Below are 25,741 nucleotides of genomic sequence, written 5' to 3' on the forward strand. Positions count from 1 at the left end.
CTTAGCAAAGATATTATTCTTGCTTGAAGTGTTGCATATAAATACGTTCAGTGTGTTTATAAATTGATATTATTGTTTTGTTTAAAAATTTTAGGCCCTCTAATATTTATTTTTTCTATACAGACCTACATCTAAATATTACTTGTTAATTCAATATAATTCAAATAATAAAAATATTGCATGACTACGTTACAAGTTGGGCTAGCGTGGGGACTATAGCCCAAGCCCTCTCGCGCATGAGAGGCCTGTGCCCAGCAGTGGGACGTTATATAGGCTCAAATTATTATTATTATTATTTACAAGTTAACACTTACTTAACACAAACACTGCTAAGTACCTATGTATTTATTTAAATTTATTATAAATACCTAATATCTTATTTAATGATGACACCTTATTGCTACTGAAACACAAAAAAACGAATATGGTTTAAGCCAGATATTGCACTAAACAGAGACGAGTGGAAAAGAGGGGAGAGGCCTTTGCCCAGCAGTGGGACACAGTGGGCTCTGAATAATAATAATATAATAAAATATTATTTAAGCGTTTATTTTACTTATAACCCCCTACCGACCCGACAAAAAATACGGTTCAAAATAATTATGCAAAAGTAATTACTTAAAATTGACGTCTTCATTTTTATAGTTAATTAACGAAAATATTTACGTCACGCGTCTCCCTATTTTTTATACGGGTTACTAAATATATAATAACACTAACAAGCCACTCAAGATTTATTATGAGATCTTTAACCACTCTGTACAAATCAATTGGTGAAATTATATATTTAATAAATATTTTATTTATAAATTTACTGTAAAATATAAATATTTATAAATTAATAATCACTTCTTATTAATGTAAAAATTGTTCTACATAAATATGAAAATCGACCGTTGTATATTTGTAAATATTTTGTATCTTATAGTGGTTTCATTATTTTCTGTGTCGGCCGTACAATTCAATCGGACTTCAGAGGGTCACCATCAAGGATTACTTGCGGAATGTAAGTATTATTTTATTCTTTAGCAAACATACAAAAAAATACAAATAAATAGTATAGTCAAGTGTAAAAGTATGGGTGCACAATAACTTCTAATATGTCCCATACTTAATATTGTCTTCGGTTACCGCGATAGTTACTCATGAAATAAAACTACATATTAAAACGGATTATATCGTGTATATTGAAATAAAATAATAGTATTTTATACAATCGTGATATAATGGAGAGCTTTTCAGTCGAGTACCGTGTTTAGGCAACGTAGCTTGCTGAGTTGCCTAAGTAAGGTACGAGATTGAAATAGTTATTTTCGATACAAGTGCGAAAAAGAGGAAATTCGAAACGAGTGGCGATAAATTAAAACACGACCGAAGGGAGTGTTTTAAATCGACACGAGTTGCGAATTACCTATTCGCACGTGTATCGAACAACGTTTTACAGTACATATGGCACTTTAAAGTTTAGACATCGCACGAAAAGTGCTATTTTACGCACTAGTGCGGAAAAGTAGCCCCATATGTACTGTAATATATTATTATAATATTGAATTAATAATTAAGTATTATTTAGGTGGGAATTAAATCTTTTCGGGTCAGAGGTGTAAGGTTAGAGCCGGCGTAGCTTTATCGCGTATCTTTATCTTTACTTGAAAATAGTTGTAATGAACCTAGAACTAGCCTAATGAACCAATGGTCATTAAATATTTTGTACTAAATGTGAATTAATACACTTTAAATCACCTCTGACACTTTTAATTTACCAATAGATACCTAATATTGGTACCTACTTACTTATAGTGAATAAATTATCTTATGTACTTATACAATGCATAATGTTTTATTTATGAGGAATATTTAATAATCAATATTTTCAAATGTATATTGATACATAAATGTATATAACATATTGCATACATTTTAAAGTTATTCACACACACATTAAAAAAACAATAATCAAAAGGCTTCAATATTTTTTACGTTTTCCATTTATTCCTACCTAGATTTTTTTTTCTATAAGCAACTGAGATGTTTCTTTTTAACCGACTTCCAAATCTAAAAGGAGGATGTTGCGAACGCAACCTTTATTTGTATAAAATCTCAATAGGTACCTATATTCCTAATGCAGTAGCTAAACGCGGCCGTCGGGCTCGGCTAGTATTCGGCAGCTTTTTCTTAAGCACCAATAAGAGCGCTCCACATACTTTGTATCGCGGCCAATTAGAGGCACCTAAATTTAAACCACTTTTTGTACTATTGAAATTATGCAAATCACTCTCTCATCAGCCTTCATACAATAACCACCACTTCTACATTTAACCGTTTTGGCAAGAACCCTTGTAAACCAGTACTTGGAAAATTATATCAGTTCACTATAAGAATTGAAGCTTTTTATTTGAGTCGTCGAGCTCCTGACCTGCACGGCGGCTACAGAGGAGGTTATCAATTCGGTTGTATGTTTTTTTTATGTTTTTTTTTTTTTTTTTTTTTTTTTTTTTTTTTTTTATGTTTGTTACTCCATATCTCCGTCATTGCTGGACCGATTTTGAAATTATTTTTTTGATTGTAAGTATATGCATACAGATTGGTCCCGTTTTTGTCAAAACCCAGTTCTAATGATGGGATCCATGAGGAATCGAGGGAACTCCTCAAATCTTAAAGGCATACATATAGTGATTTTTGTGTTTTTATCAACAAATCAAGCATATACATTCAGAAACGTGACATTTGATGAAGTGGAACTGCTGATGATGATCAGAACAGAACTCTTCAACGACGCATAGTTCATGTTTGGCGATTTGTCCTCTTCGTTATGTTTGTTAAGCAAGTTAAGTTTTTAAGCCACATTTTTGTCAAGCTCGAGTTCTGATGATGGGATCCATGAGGAATCGAGGGAACTCCTCAAATCTTAAAGGTGTGCGTATAGAGATTTTTGTATTTTCATCAGAAAATCAAGCATTTTTATTAAAAACTGTCGCATTTGATGAAGTGGAACTGCTGATGATAATCAGAACAGAACTCTTCAACGACCCATAGTTCACGTTTGGCGATTTGTCCTCTTCATTATGTTTGTTAAGCAAGTTTAGTTTTTAAGCCACATTTCTGTCAAGCTCGAGTTCTGATGATGAGATCCATAAGGAATCGAGGGAACTCCTCAAATCTTAAAGGCATACATATAGTGATTGTTGTGTTTTAATCAACAAATCAAGCATATACATTTAAAAAGTAACATTTGAGGAAGTGTACTGCTGATGATGACCAGAACGAAACTCTTTAACGACGCATAGCTCGCGTTTGGCGATTTTTTCTTTTCGTTATGTTTGTTAAGCAAGTTAGGTTTTTAAGCCATATTTATGTCAAGCTCAAGTTCTGAACATGGGATCCATGAGAAATCGAGGGAACTCCTCAAATCTTAAAGGCACACGTATAGAATTTTCTGTATTTTCATCATAAAATAAAGCATTAACATTAAAAACTGTCGCATTTGATGAACTGGAACTGCTGATGATGATCAGAACAGAACTCTTCAACGACGCATAGTACATGTTTGGTGATTTCGAATTTCGACTTTGACTTGGACTGGGACCCGGACTCGGATCCAGATCCGGACTCGTACCCGGATCCGGTTCGGACCCGGACCCGGACCTGGACTCGGATTCGGACTCGGACCTGGACTAGACCCGGACTCGGACCCGGACTCGGACACAGACCCGGACCTTGACCAGGAAAACCACTATGATACCTAAACTAAATAAACCACTATGATTACCTACCATAAAATGTAGGTATAAAGTATGATGAGGCCAAACCCCTCCCGCTCAAATCCCCGTACACCGCACCGCATGCGCCGTTAAGTGGGTTAGGTTAGGTTTGAACTGCTATCCTCACAGAACCGAACAAAAGTGGGTTAGGTTAGGTTAGAACTGCGAGCCTTACAGACACGAAATGCTTCCTTTTCTACATAGCGCACCATCTACAATAATCTTTCACCGGGCCGCATAGAAGTCGGTTTTTTTTTCTTAAAAATTATTTTGTTTTTTGTCAAGTCACGTTATAAACATACGAAACAAATAGCATCTACCTACTTATCAAATATATTTTTATTTGGGATCAACAATAAATTATACGACTAAAAATATTTCTAAGGCTGTTTAATCCGAATAATCAACTTGACAGGTAGATTTTCAATGTAAAAAACACTGGCTGGTTTTATTCTTTATTTGGGATCAAGCATGTCATTTCAGGTAATAAGTATGTATTTAGAAGCACTACCTAAACTCTACAAAATAGCCAGTTCTTTAACCTGGACTAAATAGGTGACCTTGATAATGAAGCATTGAACTTATAAGCATTAGCATTGCTGTGAGTAGGATACTTTCATAACACTTGATAGACTGGTTCCGAAATAAGTTATAATTTTAAGAAGACTGATGAACTTATACTATTGGGTCAATTTCACCAAACGAGCATTTTTGTCTAATTCCCATGAAATTTTGAAATACCAACATTACACAAAAAAAATGCTGATAATTTGGTAAAAAATATAATAAACATTAATTTTCTTATGGGGTAAAAATATTCATAAACCTATAAAAGTTATTTCAATTTAAAATTTTGGTCAGGGCACGGGAATTAGTGTGTCCATGGGAATTAGATTTTACTAGCACGGAAATTAGAACATGGCACAGGAATTGTTTTCTTAACTTATTTTGGTAGTTAAAACTATTATTTATGTATATTTTAATCTACAATAATATACTTCAACCATTACTGAAGCGGCATCGAACATATTTACCTTCTTTAATTTTAGTTTCGGACGACAAATCTACGAAAGTATGATACACTAAAAACTACGTAAGTATTTGACTAATCGTTTCCTTGATTTTAATGGCAACTAATCTCTCTTTCTTAGTAAAATATACATATTTCAAAACAATACTTTGAGTAGTTGCGTAAACATGTCCACCTTACATACAAAACTATTCATTAAAAAGTGTCATTATGTATCTGCATGTAGATAGGTACAGGCTGTATGATCTGGTATATGGCCGTATAGGAAATGATACTAAGAAATAAATAGGGGCACAGAGAGAAGAAGTTGTTGTGTAAGTTAATCTGAAGAAATCGAATATGCTGCCTTCATAAATTCATAACACAAAAAATTGTTTGACCACATATGAGGTAAGGTGGGGTAAGACTATCACCGGGATAAGACTATCACAGACAGACAGACATGACGAATCCATAAGGGTTCCGTTTTTTGCCATTTGGCTACGGAACCCTAATAAGGTATCTAATAGTGTACGAAACGCATATCGGAGCTGGTTTACCCAATGTCCCGGTAGATGGCGCTGTTACCTCCGTCAAACTAGCGAACGTTAGTTCAACGTAGTTGTATAAGATGTTAAACTTTTTTTGTAATACTTTGGAGAATTTGTGTGGAGATTGTTAATTATAGGATAAATATACGTCTGTTTATTATTAAACACGGTATTTATTCTTGCTTCCCCTTCGAGACCCTGGTGCAAAATTGTACATGGTCCCTCGAATCGGATAGCATTTTGAAGCCAAATTGGAGACGGTGCGGACTACACTTCGCGTCCCGTGCTTAGCAGTGGTTCGCTGCTTCAAAGGCCGGGAAAAGTTGCAGCTAACTGAGGTTGCCAACGCCATCTAGCGTTGGATAGCTGGCGGTTTCCTGTAATTAGGACTTGGATCATCGAAAGGCGCAAGTGGCGCCATCTAGCGACGAGTAGCTGGAAGCATCCAAAGTAGCAGATACAGGAGACGAGCAAGTGGCGCCATCTGGGATTAGCAGACGGCACCAAGAGTTCAACGAAGTGTGACGTATCAGTGAGTGAGAAGTGCAAAATCGTGAGTACTTTTAAATTTATATTTCACGCGAGTTTCAACTTTATAAACAACGAACAAATTAGTGAATTTATTGCGGAATTTTGAACTTTATTTGCAAGAGCATTTTTAATTAGAAGAATCGGTTGTCTACATCGACTTAGAAAATTTCATCAGCGATTTATATGGACTTTCAACTTAGAATAATTGCCTTGGTGATTTGTATTGAATATTAACATAGAGTAATTTGTAGTTAGTCTTAACTTAGAATTATAAGCGAAATCCTATTGGAACGGGGAACCTATGCCCGATTTTTCCCAAGTCTTGCTAAGTTCCAAACACTTGTAAAATTTTACGGATTTGGCTTGTAATTTATTCTAAGTGTTTTCTGTGTCACAATTATTGCTAAGTCTTTGAAGTTTTTGTGTGACATTGCAAGGTTGTTTACATTATGGACGTGTTAATTAACTATCAAGATGACTTGTGTACTCGCATTTTTAAAGCAAGGGTTAACTTTAAAAAGTCGCCTAAGGAGCGCATAACACAATACTATTTGGAGAGTAGGTTAGAAGCCCTAGAACAGCTTTGGTCCGACTTTAGAAAAGGACACAAAGATTTAATGCGATCGCCCGACGCTACAGCTTTAAAATCAAGGTCATATGTTACGGGAGATACATATGACAAAACTGAAGAAGAGTATACTAATTACAAATGCGAATTAAAAGAAGGATTAGCTCAGTGTACTCGTTCTTTGGTTAGTCAGTCAAGGGGTAATGACAGTCAAGATAACACTTCCTTTAGGTCAAATGTAGTGAAACTTCCTAAGTTAAGTATTCCTAGCTTTTCGGGGAAATATCATGAGTGGACGACATTCAGAGATTTATTTATGTCAATGATACATAATAATGAGTCGCTAGACAGTGTTCAAAAATTACAGTATTTAAAAAGTTATCTAACCGGGGAGGCGGAGCAGTTGCTTCGCAACATACCTGTTTCCGACACAAACTATACTAGATGTTGGACACAATTAGAGCAACGATATAATAACAAGAAGTATTTGTCGCATTGTATACTTAAACAATTGTTAAGTCAAAAGAGTGCAACGACGGAGTCCCCAGGGTTCCTTAAGGATCTGATGGACACGTCGACCGATTGTTTAAGTGCACTGTCGAATCTAGGCATCGATGTGTCTACGTGGGACATTATTGTTATTCATTTGCTGTCGTTAAAACTAGACCCCGAATCGCGCAGGCAATGGGAACTTAACGTGGCGACTAACTCGGCTTCAGACGCTTTACCTACGTTTAGCCAATTTAAAGAGTTCTTAACAAGTCGATACAGAGCACTAGAATTTCTTGAACCGAGAAGCGTCAATAAGACCCCAAGTGCTTACGGGAAGTCGTCCAATAGTAATAATAGTAGTCACAACAAATCAAATGTACTCCATGTCGCAAGTGTCGCAACCGCACCTTCACTCGCGTGTGAATTTTGTACCGAGCCTCACAAGCTTTGTTTCTGTAAGAAGTTTGCTGGTGAGGATTACGCCAAAAGACATGACTTTGTTACCAAAAATAAAATTTGTTACAATTGTCTAGGCGGTAACCACAATGTAAGATTTTGCCAAAAAGCCACTAGTTGTAGAATTTGTAAAAGAAAACATCACTCCTTGCTTCACCCAAAAGATGTATCCACGTCAACTGCCAATCCGAAGAGCGTAGTTCAGGCAGCTGAAACTGGGTCTGGGGAAGCCACACATATCGTGACAGAGAACACACAAAATGAGTCCACACCGATAGTCAACTGTTTTGCGACAGGGATAGTGAAAGATGAAGTATTGTTAGCCACAGCTCTTGTAAAGGCTGAGTCCAAAACAGGCGACTATCAGGTGATTCGTGCATTCATAGATCCAGGCTCACAGTCTTCCTTTGTCACGGAAGCTGTGGTACAAGCCTTAGGGTTAAAGAAAGTGCCCACCAAAAGTTCAATTACGGGATTGGGTGGCGAACCGACGTCTGCTGTGCCTAAGTACACAGTAGACTTAACCATCCAATCGCTCGTTGATCCAACATTTAACATCGTAGTAAAGCCATATGTTTTAAACAAGGTCACCAATTACCTTCCTGGTAAACAAGCAACAGTTCCAGAATGGTTGAAACAGAAACAGCTTACCTTGGCCGATCCAAATTATAATAGACCCAATAAGATCGACGTACTCTTCGGAGGCGAAGTGTACTGCAAGATAATTACAGAGGGAGTACTCAAAGGTCCAAAAGGGTTCCCTCTATTACAGTGCACCACTCTCGGGTGGATTATATCTGGCCCAGACGGGTCAACGAGTACAAATGACAACATGACAGTCTTACATACGCAGGTGAATGAAGATGACATGCTGAAAAGGTTTTGGGAGATGGAAGCAGAACCAAAAGTTCACTCCCGAATGTTTACAACCGAAGAACAAAGGTGCGAAGATTTCTTTGCATCTACGACAGGGAGAGACCAACAGGGCAGATATGTCGTGAAATTGCCGTTTCGCGACGATCCTACCTGCAAGGGCAATTCGAGGAAGATTGCAGTTAAAAGACTACACAGTTTAGAGAGGAAATTTGAAAAAGATAGTGCACTTAAAGCTAGATATACTGAAGTCATAAAGGAGTATGAGCAATTAGGTCATATGAAACCTGTGACAGAACAGGATCATAAAAAGAAAGAAGCAATCTACTTACCTCACCATGCCGTGATCCGCGAGGACAAAAGCACCACGAAGGTCAGAGTCGTGTTTGACGCTTCCTGTAAATACGAGGACGGGATATCACTAAACGATCAGCTTATGACCGGACCCACCTTGCAACCAGAACTTCGTCACCTCATTTTGCGTTGGAGACAGTACCCCGTCTGTCTAGTGGCGGATATAGTAAAAATGTACAGGATGGTAAGAGTAGCCAACGAGGACACCGACTTTCAGCGCATAGTGTGGCGCGACAATGCTGAAAATGAAATCAAGGATTACAAGTTGCTGACCGTCGCTTTCGGAACTGCTTCAGCGCCCTACTTGGCAGTAAAAGCACTCAATCAGGTAGCATGCGACCACAGAGAGCAGTATCCTATAGCTGCACCACGGGTCCATCAAGAGTTCTACATGGACGATTTGATGACCGGATGCCAGACAGAAGACGAAGGTCTGCAGCTGTACCACGAAATGAAAGGCTTATTGAATGAGGGAGGATTCGTGCTACAGAAATGGGCCAGCAACAAAAAAGAGTTGTCAAAGCAGATCAATAGAAGAGAAGGAGAGAACCTAGAAAACAAAGAAGAAAAGAGCAATCTGGAAATAAAGACAGATAATATAACTAAAATACTCGGACTTACCTGGAATCGCGATGACGACGAATTTCAGTACTCGGTGAAACTACCGCCGCTATCGCCACCTGCAACAAAAAGAAAAATAATTTCGGATGTTTCACGTTTGTTCGACCCATTAGGATGGTTAGCACCATGTGTCATTGCAGCAAAAATGTTTATCCAGCGTCTATGGTTAGCAGGGATCGGATGGGATGAGGAACCACCATCGGACATATTACAGGATTGGTTAACTTACCGTGAACAGCTAGCTTACCTTATAGACTTCCGGATTCCAAGATGGCTTCACACGCACGCGGATGACACACTTCATGAATTGCACGGCTTTTGCGACGCATCCAACGCCGCTTACGCCGCTGTCGTGTATCTTCGAGTAGTTGACTCAACAGGCAACATACATGTAGCGTTAGTGACAGCCAAAACAAGAGTATCACCTGTCAAACAAGTTAGCATACCCAGATTAGAGCTTTGTGGGGCTGTACTTGTGGCAAAGTTGCTGGCAGAAGTGGCAGAAGTCATGAAAATACCCAAACCAAACGTAAGAGCGTGGACGGATTCCACAGTGGTTCTTGCGTGGCTCAACAAGCACCCAAGCAGCTGGAAAACCTTTGTAGCTAACAGGGTAGCTGAGATATTAAACACCATGGATTCTGCGCAATGGTCTCACATCCGTACCAAAGAAAACCCGGCGGATTGTGCTTCACGGGGTATGCAACCAGCAGAGTTAAAAGAACACGACCTGTGGAAGTTTGGCCCTAAACTTCTACACGACAAAATCATTCATTATGCAAAGCCTAAAAACAATGATACTAATTTAGAACAGGCTGCAAGAGTTCACGTAGGAATACTAGAAGAAGAATTCTGGAACAAATATTCATCTCTAAACAGACTTATACGTGTTGTTGCTTATTGCCGACGGTTTTTAAGAAAGCGTGATAGTACACAGAACAACCAAGTCAACACACGGTATCTGCAAAAGTGGGAATTGGACGAGGCAGCCTTAATATGCGTTAAAAAGTGTCAAAACGCTGAGTTCAAGAACGAAATTGAGGAGATCAACAAAAGCGGGTACATTAGTTCAAAAACCTCTAAGATTCGTTCTTTAACGCCGTTTCTTGAAAACGGTATTTTGCGAGTGGGCGGCCGATTGCAGAACGCTTCAGAATTAGAAATAGCAAAACATCCTATTATTTTGCCCTACGACTCGCATCTGACCAAACTGATTGTGGCAGATGCCCATGAACGTACTCTTCATGGCGACCAGCGAGCTATGCTGAACTACTTAAAGTCAGCTTACTGGATAGTACGAGCAAAGGACTTAGTGAAACAACACATTCACAAATGTGTGCGCTGCATTCGCCACAAAGCCAAGATACAAACTCAATTGATGGGAGCCTTACCTTCGGCTAGAGTTACTCCAGGTAGAGCGTTTATCCGCAGCGGAGTTGATTATGCAGGACCCATCAATTTAAGAACTTCAAAAGGCCGAGGACATCACTCATACAAAGGATATGTGTGCTTGTTCATTTGTATGGTTACCAAAGCCATACACCTAGAGGTAGTAAGTGAACTTACCTCGCGTGGATTTCTTGAGGCTTTCAAGAGATTCACATCCAGACGTGGCCGCTGCTTAGAAATCTACAGCGACAACGGCACAAACTTCGTCGGAGCTGCTAAAGAATTAAAGGACCTCTTCAATGCAGAGAAGTCAGCTATGGTCCAAGAAATAGCGGAAGGTCTGGCTTTAAATGGTACCACGTGGCACTTCATCCCTCCTAAAAGCCCGAACTTCGGTGGATTATGGGAAGCAGGGATTAAGTCTACCAAATACCACATCAAAAGGGTTATTGGAGAGTCGACACTTACGTATGAGGAAATGGCGACTCTACTCAGCCAGATCGAGGCCTGCTTGAATTCCCGGCCTATCTCCGTTATACCCAACGATCCGAATGAGCCAAGCCCTTTAACTCCGGGTCACTTTTTGATAGGAGAGCCTCTAGTTACGGTCCCAGAAATGAACTATGAATGCTCGAATATAAGCACTCTTAAGCGATGGCAACTGACCCAGCGTATGCTACAAAACTTTTGGCGTCGTTGGTCTAACGAATACTTAACCCATTATTTACAGCGGTACAAGTGGGCGCATCAAGTTCCCGAACCTAACGTCGGGGACGTGGTTTTGGTGAAGGAGGATGATCTCCCTCCTTCTAAGTGGCTTTTCGGCAGAATCATCCAGAAACACCCTGGCTCAGATCAACTGACCAGAGTGGTAACTATCAAATGCAAAAATACTTTGATAAAGCGACCAACGTCTAAACTTTGTATCCTGCCGGTAGCTAATTAGTTTTTATTTTTTAGTGTATTTTTAAGATCATTATGTTATTAGCATAAGAAATGATCCCCCACCAGTTATTTTAAGTTTTTGAAAGTAGAGTAGTTTTTAACACAGTCAAGCCTTAATATTTCAGGCACTTCACGGTGGGCGGTCATGATGAAGGACATGTTGTCCTTGGTGGGCGGCATGTACGAAACGCATATCGGAGCTGGTTTACCCAATGTCCCGGTAGATGGCGCTGTTACCTCCGTCAAACTAGCGAACGTTAGTTCAACGTAGTTGTATAAGATGTTAAACTTTTTTTGTAATACTTTGGAGAATTTGTGTGGAGATTGTTAATTATAGGATAAATATACGTCTGTTTATTATTAAACACGGTATTTATTCTTGCTTCCCCTTCGAGACCCTGGTGCAAAATTGTACAAATAGTATTACGGTTTTAATACCCCCTGGCACTGACTAAAATAACCGACTTGGCTTCACATTACATCTCAAAACTTTTTTGTAGTAGAACTGCGTTGCGAGACTTGCATCTTTTTACATGTAATGTTTTTGATAGGATCCCATCTCTTTTTGTAGGCTGTCCTTCTTTTCAGGTAATTATACCCATACCATACTGATACTATGTATACACATATCATAACTATACACATCTTTATTCATACTCACATCGTACATCGTAGTGTACCTTTATTTCCTTACTAATTGTAAGAACTAAAAGGTAAATTTGTTATCGCATATATTTATATAGGATTACAAACTTATTTATGCAGTTATTAGATCTTTAGAACGTGACTAATATTGCAGTATTATTAGATTTTTATTGGCTTAAAAAGCTAAAATTTAGAACTTGTGGGTATGCTAGAAGTACCTTAGAATAATGATGATCGTGAGTGATTATGTCAGTGACAAAACTAAGGGATTTTAAAGTGCATTAATTCTTAGACTACATGTTCAAATTAAATCTTATTTTGATAGAATGTTATTGAGATTTGATGGTACGGCCGTCCCACTTTGTTTTGCTCGACTTGGCGGCGGCACTGCCGTGCCCCCAGATCCTTTGTCCTTCCCCGGGCCTCAAACTAACTCCATGCCAAATATCATCAACATGATATTGGTTCAGCGGTTTAAGCGTGACGAGATAACAGACAGACAGACAGAGATACTTTCGCATTTATAATATAGTAAGAAAAGGATATATTATATTTAATTTTTCTTGTATTAGAAAAGCTAATTTATAACAACTAATCTATTAAACGAGCAATTCTTGTATATATTTCGGGGATCGCGGAAACGGCTCTAACGATTTCGATGAAATTTGATCATATATGAGGGTTTTCTGGGGTGAAAAATCGATCTAGCTAGGTGTTATCTCTGGAAAAATGCGCATTTTTGAGTTTTTAGGTAGGTATATGTTTTCCAAGCAAAGCTCGGTCTCCCAGATATTTAAACTTTATACGGCATACGCTGTCAGCTGTCAAATTTACAAAAAAAAAATTGCAAATTTGATTCATTTTGTTTGAATGAATGTTTCATGTAACCTTATGTACAGGTATTATAATATGTAATAATTCCAGAAATAGTTTTATGTTTATATAATATTTTAATGTTATGTATAATATGATCAATGAATAAGGTAAGGTGGGGCAAGACTAACAGTACAAGGATTCCATACAAGTGATAGTCTTACCCCACCTTACCTTACGTATTAAAATTGCCCGGGTTATTCGGGTCCACCCTGTATGTACTATAGTACTTATACTAAAAAAACGTTTACAGATTTTTGTGCATACTTTAAGATTTCCTTAAATGTAAAATAGAAAGATATACGTCATATTATTATTACATATAATATATATTCAATGCCAATATATATATATGTCGATTAGAGATAAACGATCACGTAAATTAAAGATGCTCAATGTACGGCATATAGGTAAAACGATAGATTTCATAAAATATTAATTATAGGAATGTAGTGAGGTTGACTGCGACACTTTCCAATTCAAATCTGACTGACTGTTCCACTCAGGATGCCATCTCATTTCGGGCTGTCCTCAAAATCAGCCAGGAACCAATCCATTAAAGAAGCTGTTCAGGTCATTCATATAAAAGTCACTGTATCGCAGTCAAACACACTCAAGCATAGACTATTTCAATACTTGACATTCCATCAAACGCAACCGTCATAAATTCACACGTCCTCGTGGGAAGAGTACTATGCAAGTCAAAACTCTACAGGAACAACAAGTCCACTCGGCTATCCTGATCACAATCATAGGTCCAAACAGACTTTACATAAGTTCGCTCAATCAAGTTCAATCGAATTTTGTTTAGGAATATAAGAATTTCAAAGCCGCAAAGTTCAAGTGCAAGTGCACGTTCGCAATAACCTTATTTGCTTAGAGCTTTATTATCTGCAAAAATGGAACAGGTTGTTAGACTAGTAGTATTCTGTACATCGATAATTGCGTAACCCGCAATCTGCATCATTGGCTAACCACCAATGAAAAACCACAGTATTCATTGCGTAACCCGCAATCTGCATTATTGGCTAAACCACCAATGAAAAACCACAACTCATTGCGTAACCCGCAATCTGCATCATTGGCTAAACCACCAATGAAAAACCACAACTCATTGCGTAACCCGCAATCTGCATCATTGGCTAAACCACCAATGAAAAACCATAACTCATTGCGTAACCCGCAATCTGCATCATTGGCTAAACCACCAACGAAAAACCACAACTCATTGCGTAACCCGCAATCTGCATCATTGGCTTAACCACCAATGAAAAACCACAACTTATTGCGTAACCCGCAATCTGCATCATTGGCTAAACCACCAATGAAAAACCACAACTCATTGCGTAGCACACATTTAGAGTGTAAGCACATGCACGTATATTGGGTTAAATACCCGAACATTAAAATTAATAGCGAAAGCTAATTTCTCTGCTTATCTGATATATTTACAAAAATTATAAATAACAGTTGCTAGGCAACTATGTAATTTGTAGGAAAAGGTAGAGAAAGTACGCAAATAGGTTAACCTCTTTAATAGTGATAAACCCGATTCTGTACTAAAGTTAGTCAAACCAAATTGTCAGTAAATAAGAACAAAATATACTATACTCATCCTTTACTTTTGGGTTCTAGTACTACTAGTACTAGTGTAAGACAAAGACAGTATGACTCTCTCTGTCCACGTTTGAAATGAGACAGTCCCATGACAAACTATAACTGAGTAATAGGATTGCCCATTGCTTTCTATTACTTTATCGACATTTATGAATTATAAATTATAATAAACCTTTGAAGTTATGTGTTTTTATGCTCTAAAGATGTATAAACACGGTTTTATATCCGAGATACATAATATAGGTGCATAAGCAGCAGAATATGAATTTTCATATAGTTTAATAATAAACTACAGTTCGCAAAAGTAACGGGAATCAAAAATTATTTTGTGTTAAACATTGGCATAGGCAATAATGCCCATGGGAAGGGATTAAATACCTACACTCAATTTACTTATCCATATTAAACATCGAAAACTGTTTGAACTCACCAGACATATTTTCATAAAATAGTACATTTTTACGTGTAATACCTTTACTTGTGGGCTTACCACCACTATGCAATTGCTTGTGCATGAAATTATTTGCTTCAGCTTATTTTCTTCTGTGGGAATAGGGCAAAGGGAGAGGTCGGAAAATCGTAGCATTTTGGAAGTACACCTCCACCTTTTTGTGACCACTTCTGATGTCGATTAGAGATAAAAGATGCTCAATGTACGCCATATAGGTAAAACGATAGATTTCATAAAATATTAATTATAGGAATGTAGTGAGGTTGACTGCGACACTTTCCAATTCAAATCTGACTGACTGTTCCACTCAGGATGCCATCTCATTTCGGGCTGTCCTCAAAATCAGCCAGGAACCAATCCATTAAAGAAGCTGTTCAGGTCATTCATATAAAAGTCACTGTATCGCAGTCAAACACACTCAAGCATAGACTATTTCAATACTTGACATTCCATCAAACGCAACCGTCATAAATTAATAATAGACGGTCTGCGACATATATGTAATAATAATATGACGTAAACATTGCCAATTAACTTACAGTGCCCCCAATAAAAGATTTGTTGACAATATATGTAATACTTTCTAATTCCCGTGCCACTTAATCAGCTGTTTTAGGTAAATTTGCTATGGGAATTAGGGCACGGAAATTAGAATTCGTAATAAAAAAATTCGCCAAAAATTTAAATCGTGTTTGACCAAACTGTTATGTAATCGCTTACATAAAGATACATAAAGGGCTCCTAAATATGACAATTGTTATTGAAAAGCTATGTGGAAAATAACATTTATAAGGGGCATCGAAATTAGAATAAAATTGTCGCCCACCCGGATTCCGAAATACTTACGCGATTTGCTCAAACACGTCGCGGCTTGACTTACATCCGCTTGCTTTGAGAGACAGCCGAATACTGCCAGTACAGGTGAGGCGGGACATGAGGCGGTTCAAATACAAACGTCGGCTGTCAGAGCCCTTTGAGTTTTGCCGACGAAATTGTACTCGCGCGCTCGGACAAAATTTAAAAATCGATCACGAGTTATTTACCACAATGAAGTTAATAGTGTATGTACTCAGTGATAGTAAATATCATATAGTTTAAGTATTTGACACTACATTCGTGAATTCATTCATCTAGAATTTTTCGTAGGATTTTTCATTATGCTCAAAAGTAGATTCCGGACAGGGCACAGGAGTAGTAATTTGAGCCTTTAGGTATTTTTAAGTGTACTCTAAAAACCAACTAATCAGTGAATTCATATGGAACTCGGTGTGAAAGTGTGACTTCGTATGTAAAAAAAATGGTAAGTATTATCTGATGCTAACCCGCGATTTTCATCACGGACAGAAAAAAAATCGTGTTCAGAAATTGACCCTATTCTATTACTTGTCTTGTCTAGTTTTTATACCAACAAACTAAATTTTAGATAGGTTTTTTCCACAGGTCCAGGTTCCGAAAAACCAGTCTCCATCAGCAGGAGAAGCCTCGAACGACTACGAATAGCAGTAATAGGTCCTGGTGAATTTCCTTTCTCCTGGTATACACTGTACAACTACTACCACGTCAAAAACTTAGTCAAAAACCCTGAAATAGACTTCAAAAACAAAAAGACGTTTATGTACGTCGGAGGATATGGAGAGATAATGATGGCGGGCCTTGGAAGATATTTGGCGAGCATGTACAAGGAAATGGGGTATAATGGTCTTGTGCTGGATACTTTCGAGTTTACATTGCGATATTACCCTGAGTAAGTACTATGATGTTATTGAGGTCATTGTGGAAAAGTCCGTCTATACGGGAAGACCGTTTATTACAAGTTCTTTAATCGCTTTTGCACACATACGTCATTTGCAGAAGAAGTGAAGCTCTTCCTTTATGACTGTGTCTGAGCGACGTTCGTATGTATATACGAGAGTTCTTGCCCTATGACGGTCTTACAAGCAATACATTTTATAGATATACCGGTCTTCTCCAGAGTGACTAACAACCTTTTATAAATCAGTGAATATAGTGGATATTCTTATCTCTTACGATTGTTTCAGAGCAGCGCGAGTTATGCGAGGAGTAGGAAAACATACTGGTGAAATGTTAGCACAGCTAACCAAACAGGGTCTAAACCCGAAAAACCTGACAATCCTCGGCCTCAGCCTAGGCGGCGAGACCATAAGCTTTATAGCCAAGAGTTACCAACAGATCACCGGAAAAAACGTCTCATTACTCATTGCTTTAGACCCTGCCGGACCCTGCTACAGACAGCTAGGCTCTAAATACAGACTAGACCCTTCTGACGCCGATTTCGTCCTTACTGTCACTACAAATATGGACGGTCTTGGCATTGGTGTCCCGGTTGGAACTGCGACGTTCTACATCAACGGAGGGGAGTATCAACCTGGGCATTTTCCATTATTACCATGCGGTATCTTCTGCAGCCACTTGTGGTCTTTAATCCTTTGGTTATCAGCTTTGTATAATCCGGGAATATTCGTGGGAGTTAAGTGTGATTCCGTGGACCAGGCTAGGCATGGTATGTGCTATAATAATACGCAAATGATAACAAACACTATGGATATGGGCGTGGATAGAACGAAACCTGGCATTTATTATGTGCCCACGACGAGTGGACTGCCGTATGGTGTGGGTATGAAAGGCTTGAAGAAATGGATGAAAGATAAAGCTCGGTTAGAACGGCTTAGGTCGCCATTTCTTAAGCCTTGATCTATTTCAACCGACTTTAGACGTCGGAGAACATTTAAATTTCGACTCAAAGTTCGATCAGTTGTTTATATCTACGTCCTTGACAGACTTGTTATTTCTGCCTAGAATTAGATTATTAATCTCATAATAATATGCTTTAGGAGACCAGTAACCTAGTTATATATAAATACACCATCATAAGCTTTTATTTTAAAGATGTTAACAAAGTGTAGAAAAAATACAAATAAACATTAAAAACAATGTGTTGTTTAATTTGTTTTGGGCTAAAGTCGGTGGGTACCATAATTATATCCAAAAAATAGTACATAATGTATGGCATTTTTATCATTCCTTTATTTTTGCCGGTAAACCTTTTGCAAATTGGCAGCAGAGTAGTATGTATAAGAATTGTAGATTGCTGGATGCAAGGGATGAAAGACATTCATGTCAGCGGAGGTAGTCTGGTGAGTCTGAAATGCTGCCTTTCACAAGAGTTAAACACTCTAAAGACGATGATAAATACTTACGTAGATAAATATATCCCATCAAAAACATTACATGTAAAAAGGTGCAAGTATCGCAACGCTTTTACTACAAAAAAGTTTTGAGATGTAATGTGAAACCAAGTCGGTTATTTTAATTTTAATCAGTGCCAGGGGGTGTTAAAACCGTATCAATAAGATATCTTTAATTTGTAATACGTATAATGACTTGGCCATCGCACGGCTCCATAATGACAAAAGGATCATCGTCACCTATTAAAAATAATTCTAATTGAACATAACGCTAGCGCTAATTGCAGTTTGAGCATTACATATTTACGAGTACGGTACGAGTAAAGCATTATGTGCGATTACCAAGTCATTATATGTATTAGAAATTAAAGATATCTTATTGATCAATACGGTTTTAACACCCCCTGCCAGCCTATTATGGATAGCTTTATCCATCTTTATCCACGTGATAAAATAACTGTCACTGTTTAACACCGTGGGAAAGAAAGTGACGGACACCGTTTTATCACGCTGTCACGTAGACAAGAACGACCATCATATCCGTACTGGCATTGATTGAAATAACCGACTTGGTTTCACATTACATCTCAAAACTTTTTTGTAGTAAAAGAGTTGCGAGACTTGCACCTTTTTACATGTAATGTTTTTGATGGGATCTCATCTCTTTTTGTAGGCAGTCCTTCTTTTCGGGTACTCATGCCCATACTATGTATACACATATCATAACTAAACATATCTTCATTCATACTCACATCGTACATCGTAGTGTACCTTTACTTTACCTACTATTTGTAGGAACTGCAACAGTAACTTTGTAATGTCATATATTTATATGGGATTACAAACTTACTTATGCAGTTCTTAGATCTTTAAAACGTGACTGATATTCCAATATTTTTAGGTTTACCCTTTATGTGGCCATTAAACCCTAACTCTGTACCAAATTTCAGCTCTCTGAGTTTATGGGAAGTACTAAATCTATTCTGATGATCATGAGTGAATGAATGAGTGTCATAAATGCGAAACTTTGCTTTCGCTTAACTTCGGAACTAAATGACCTACAGACTTGAAATTTTGGATTTTAAGTATGTGATTATAGCTTACTGGATGACGAAAATTTCTGCGTCCTGGTCTTATCCAGAGGTTCTCAAATAGGGGCCTACTCGCGCTCTACTTGGCGGGGGCACTGCCGTGCCCCAGATAACATATATAACTCAAGTACAATTGGACGTAGTTACAGGTAAAAGATCCAATCCACAAAAAGTTGAACAAAAGTTATGGCAGTTTAAAGTTTGAACCGGTATTCCTCTATACTGGTAGATATTTTTTATACTATGTGTTTGGATGAAAAACGAGCCAATTCGCCTTTTATATATTTATAGATACATTGTTCAGTTTCATGCAACATTTGTCGAGATATTTGACCAAATGTGGGTTGGATCCTTTTCATAAAAATACACTTTTCATAGACTCTCGTTTTTTTTTAAATTATGCAATAAGGATCCATTCAATAAAATTGGATAAAAATCATAAATATATTATTATTAAAAACAATTTAATTAATTATTATGTATTATTTTACCATAAAAAATGAAATTAGGTTTGCTAAACAGTATTAAACCTAATAATGATCACAAAATTTCTTAAAAATTACCTATTACCGTTTTAAATTTAGAGTTTATAATTAAAATAAGTTCGACTCCCGCTTGACTGCACATTTCTAATAGGTTTTCCTGTCATCTATAGGTAAAGAACTATTTTTTGTATTTTTTTGAAAATTTTAGACCCAGTAGTTTCGGAGATAAGGGGGGGAATGGTCATTTATTGCCTATATTCTTGAAGAACTGCTAAAATATTAATTCTAAAATTATAAAAAAATGTATTTGAGATCCTAACAATGAGCTCTTTCATTTGATATATAACACGATATAGTTTGAAAAACTTTATTTTTTAATTTTCTCATTTACCCCCCAAAAATGACCTCCATATTTAAAATTCATTTATTTACGTTACACATCCATCTTTGCGTCACAAACTTACATATGTGTGCCAAATTTCAACTTAATCGGTCCAGTAGTTTCGGAGAAAATAGGCTATGACAGACGGATGGACAGACAGACGAGTGATCCTATTAGGGTTCCGTTTTTTCCTTTTGAGGTACGGAACCCTAAAAAAAACATAATTACTGTCTCACGATTAAATTTGTCAATGCGCAGCAACACTATGACACGAACAGTGTTGCAAGTTACCAAAAAGAGAACAAATTACCAAAGTTTGTGACTTTTATAGCCATTTCCGTTAGTAGAAAAAAGCGGCAAATTTAAAAAACGTAGGTACGGAGCGTTATCGTCCCATAGAAAATTTGAATTTCGCACCTTTTTTACTGAGAAAGTTGTTTGACATACTATGTATAACTTGCTAAAAACGTAGGAGACGAATTCAAAATATATTTAATTATTTTTGCGTGTTTTATTATTTAAAAATTATCAAAAACCTATTTTATTATTTTAGTGATAATTTAACAGTTATAGCTGGTCAAACAAATCTTGTCAGTAGAAAAAGTCGCGAAATTCAAATTTTCTATGGGACGATAATCCTTCGCGCCTACATTTTTTAAATTTGCCGCGTTTTACTACTGACACGATTTGCTTGACCAACTATAATACCGCGTTGGGTCGTTTTTATGTTTACCGTTAAATAAAAATTGTAAGTAGTGTCAATAAAAAAAAATGGTTTGGGTTGTTGCACATTTTTACAATTATTGCATATTGGTCCAAGCCAATACTTACAGTAAACAATTAGCAGTGAGGACTTGATCATAATAGTTAAAAATAATGCCATTAGAATTTAGAAAGGAATCTTAAAAATATAGCTGGTCAAAGTGGTCAAGCAAATCTTGTCAGTAGAAAAAGGCGGCAAATTAAAAAAAATGTAAAGTCAGAAAGTGTCATTTTAAACGTCAAACTTCTATGAAATTATGACGTATAAATAACACACTGCGTGCGCTATCAAACGCGCTGCAGACTTTTCTTGGTGCAACTATAGACGCGAAGGGTTATCGTGCCATAGAAAATTTAAAATTCGCGTCTTTTTCTACTGACAAGATTTGCTTGATCAAGTATACCTACATGGATTGGCTTAAAGGGGTCGTATCCAGGCCATAATTGTTAAAAAAAATACTTGCATGGATCGTTTGTGCTGATCATTATCACACCAAAGTTGAATTGACAACAGCTCTTAACTTAGTGATCCAAGTGAGATGAATTCTTTTTGCTGTTTATATGAAGGATTTTAGTGTAGTAGATTTTATTTCTCAAAAGGATCCAAATGAATTGGATCATTTTCGTTAATAATATTAAGGATAAAAAGTGTGAATTACATTTTCTTAAAAATTATCCAAGCAGGTTGGATTTCTTTCGATAAAATAAATGTGGAGCAGTTCCCTAATTAATCGAATATAACTAAAAGGTTCCAAGAGAAATGGATACTTATTAGCGAATATATATTTTAACCCGTCCTACATGTGGGATGGTATCCCATGTTGATTAAAATATGAAAACGCAGTGTAAACTGGGCCTGTTTTTGCTGAATGAAAATAGACACCATAGAGACCTCTCTGGTATACTTAACTCATGTTTTGGTAATTTTGTGGATTGGATCTTTTACCTGTAACTACGTCCAATTATTTGTGATGAACACACAAACAAATGCTTCAATGCGGCGTATCATGGTCGCATTTTTATCACTTGTCATGCTATGCGTCACTTTCGCACTTACAAATTTGTTAGAACGTGACAGCCATGGTGACAAATGATAAAGAGCCGGCCATCTTAGCCCTACAGGATTCGAACTCGGGACCTCCCGCTTCGTGGGCAGTGTCTCTACCGAGTAGGCTAGAAGGCCGTTGACCTAATGTAATGTAACTTTGTCGACAATAGTTTAAGAACAAAATTGACGAAACGAGCTGTCAATATTGGTTTTATACTATTTGAAGTATGAGAACAAATTAAATTATTTTCAGAAAATTAGGGGTGGCTAGGGGGCGCCATAAGCCTTCAGTAAGAAGTGCATATACTTCGAAAAAATCGACCTATGTGGCTATGGCCCGGTGGCCGAATGGCACAGGCACCTGCCGCGATAGCAGAGGACGCGGATACTATTCCAGCCTGGGGCACTGGAGGCCTTGGTCACTTTTTCTTAGTACCTATATGACATTAATTCCGTTTTTAATATTGCTTTTGTCATGACATATCTTAAGGAAATGAGACTAAGTTGACTTTTTTGGTCCAGAGAAACCACAGCAATCACAGGCACAGCATACATGTAACAAATAAAAGTGATTATCGCTTTACGAATTAAATTATATATTTTTGATAATTTTATTTAAATAATTACTATACTTATATTATTTAAATATAATTATTTCTGTCCAAAAATATTAGTAAATATTTTTTTATTAAATATAATAACAAATAATTGCCACAATTTTATGCAAGAGCAATTAACAAAGAATAATATATTATTTTTATTTTCATAGTTAAATACACTTATTTACGTCACATCTTCAATTTTAACATACCTAATATTATATTTAAACAAAGCAACTCGAAAATTTATCACGTAGATATTTTTTAGCAGTGTACAAAACACATTAAAAACAAATAAGTCTAAAACAAATTATATAACAGAATTATAATACTAAAATGCATGTTTATGTCAAAATGCCACGTTGTAGATTAAATATTGTTGCGTATATCTTAGTGTTCTTATTAAAGTTTGTGTTGTCTGTGGAATTCAACCGGACTGCAGAGGGCTTTCATCTAGGAGAACTCCCGGAATGTAAGTATTAATTTTAATCTAATTTAAAAGGATACTTAATGATAAAATTTATAAAGAATATAAATAATAAAAATTCAAGAGGTTTTATTAATTTCCTTTTAACCGACTATGCGCTGGTTCCGGAACAACATAAGAGCAAAAATTTAGACGCATACCAGTAGGTAACACTGAGCCTTGAAAATACTTCAAATTATTTATTTAGTGTAGGCTGTAGAAGAAGAACATTATCAAAAGAACCAAAGTGAAAGCCATATAGTCTGGTAAACCAATATTGTCATTTTTTCCACAGGTCCAGGTTCCGAAAAACCAGTCTCCATCAGCAGAAGAAGCCTCGAACGACTCCGAATCGCAGTAATCGGTCCTGGAATCTTTCCTTTATCCTGGTACACTATGTACAACTACTACCATATCAAAAACCTTGTCAAGAACCCCAGCATAGACTTCAAGAACAGGAAAACGGTATTGTACGCTGGAGGATATTCGGAGCTGACAAATTACGGGCCTGGGAGATATTTGGCGAGTCTCTACAAGGAAATGGGGTATAATGCACTCGTACTGGAAACTTTTGAGTTCACTATGCGATATTACCCTGAGTAAGTTATAATGATGTTGTTGAGAATTTGTAAATTAGGTAGATGTGACTGTGAGCTGCCCTTGTAAATCCGCTCTGGGCTCCGCCAAATTTTGAGAATTCAAAAATATTCAGCGTATCATTACTGTTTTTAAAAATGGAGCACATGTCAGAATTTCCAAGCGTAACAGGCAACAGCGCATTATATGTTCATACTATTAATGAATACAAAAGAACTACCCTACTGTGCCCTTTCCCTAGTCACTACTGTAACTTAAGACCCAGTATATTTCTTTTGGCTCTTACTTTTAGCTTCTAGTTCAAGAGGATGGGGCCGTATAACCTTCCGAATATTATTATATAAGTAAATGGATATACTACATAAGATAAGTCATCACTGATATCAGAAATAACATTTAACTTTTATTTTTAATTATTATCACATTTGTTGATAAATATACATCCGCCATGCAGATGCCTATTTAAATATGGCAAGAATGCGTTAATTTTTTTTAACAATATTTCAGAGCGGCACGAGTTATGCGAGGAGTAGGAAAACACACAGCCGAAATGCTAGCACAGCTAACCAAGCAGGGTCTTAACCCGAAAAACCTAACCATCCTCGGCCTCAGCCTAGGTGGCCAGACGATGAGCTTCATAGCCAAGAGTTACCAAGAGATCACCGGAAAAAATATTTCCCTACTCATCGGCTTGGACCCTGCTGGACCCTGTTACAGACAGTTGGGCCCTAAATACAGACTAGACCCTTCTGACGCCGATTTCGTCCTTACTGTCACTACAAATATGGACGGTCTTGGCATTGCAGTCCCTGTTGGAACTGCCACGTTCTACGTCAACGGAGGAGAGTACCAACCAGGCCACATTCCTTTATTACCCTGTGGTGTCTTCTGCAGCCACTTATGGTCTTTAATCCTCTGGATATCAGCTTTGTATAATCCAGGAATATTCGTGGGAGTTAAGTGTGAGTCTGTGGAGCAGGCTAGGAATGGTTTGTGCTATAACAACACCCCAGTAATAACGAATAATATGGATATGACCGTGGATGTAACTAAACCTGGTATTTATTATGTGCCCACGACGAGTGGGCATCCGTATGGAATAGGGATGAAGGGTTTGAAGTTGTGGATGAGAACCAAGGCGCGGTTAGAACGGCAGTCACGAAAAGACAAGCATTAATTTATAATTTTTAACCCATCAGATTTGAATTTGTACTGTTGCTTTAATATTTGCTGATTCATTTTTTAAATGTATTTTACGGAAGAATTACCTACATGTCAAAATATGATTTATGATGTGTTTTGTTTGGTTATGCTATTTTTACCTGAGCAGATTCCTTGGTCATTCCTTAGTGCGGAACATAGATCCTATGGGGGTTTGGAAGCCCCGCGTTCGCTGTTTTCGTCCGCTCTCAACTGATAACGGGTCTTAGCATAAACAATGAATGGAAATTATTACGTTCGGACTTGGTATGTTCTGAAAAGTAATCAATATTAATATTGTGGCCAAAAACTCATGTACAAATTGGTAAAATAAACAATATTTAATATACCTAACCGAAGTGTCTTAATTATTTTGATGCTTAAAATTCCAGTTGTGTTTATTACACTCTATTGTTTCGCTTTGGTAAGAAGTAAATGATTATTTGACAGGCAAATGACATGGGCAGATTTTAGGGGAGTGAAATACTGTAAATGTGTATTTCAAGAATACATAAGGGATCAGTATTTTTGGTTTGTACCAATGATTTATAACTCAAGATAGGTTATAGGCGTTCCAAAATTGAAGCGCTTATCTTGTGACAAATTGGACAAGTTGCCTTTAGAGGCGGCTAGACAAGCGAGAAATGTGCACGTGCTAATGAGCTCCCGCACACCGAAAGAGAAAGAGACGACCTTATGTTTAACAACGAGTGTGACAAAGATGGATGGAATGAGAAAATTAATCAAAAATAACAGATTTCTTCGTAGG

At 37.2% G+C, this 25,741-nt stretch overlaps 1 protein-coding gene across 1 annotated transcript; it reads left to right on the forward strand.

The window, feature by feature from the left end:
• The first annotated feature begins 869 nt into the window (after positions 1-869).
• LOC134652305 (phospholipase A1-like) lies at positions 870-24,949 on the forward strand. The gene is made up of 3 exons (XM_063507477.1): positions 870-1,006; positions 23,471-23,774; positions 24,280-24,949. Exons 1-3 carry the CDS (start codon positions 883-885, stop codon positions 24,947-24,949), a joined length of 1,098 nt encoding a protein of 365 aa, XP_063363547.1. The 5' UTR covers positions 870-882.
• The last annotated feature ends 792 nt before the right edge of the window (positions 24,950-25,741 follow it).

This window comes from Cydia amplana, chromosome 11, assembly GCF_948474715.1.
Source record: "Cydia amplana chromosome 11, ilCydAmpl1.1, whole genome shotgun sequence".
NCBI lineage: Eukaryota > Metazoa > Arthropoda > Insecta > Lepidoptera > Tortricidae > Cydia > Cydia amplana.

Bases quoted from the DNA above. Each gene is read 5' to 3' on its own strand.
- LOC134652305 (XM_063507477.1), top strand. From the start codon at position 883: ATGAAAATCGACCGTTGTATATTTGTAAATATTTTGTATCTTATAGTG. The intron at 1,007-23,470 runs GTAAGTATTATT...TTTTTTCCACAG, and splicing joins TCAAGGATTACTTGCGGAAT to GTCCAGGTTCCGAAAAACCA. The intron at 23,775-24,279 runs GTAAGTTATAAT...ACAATATTTCAG, and splicing joins ACTATGCGATATTACCCTGA to AGCGGCACGAGTTATGCGAG.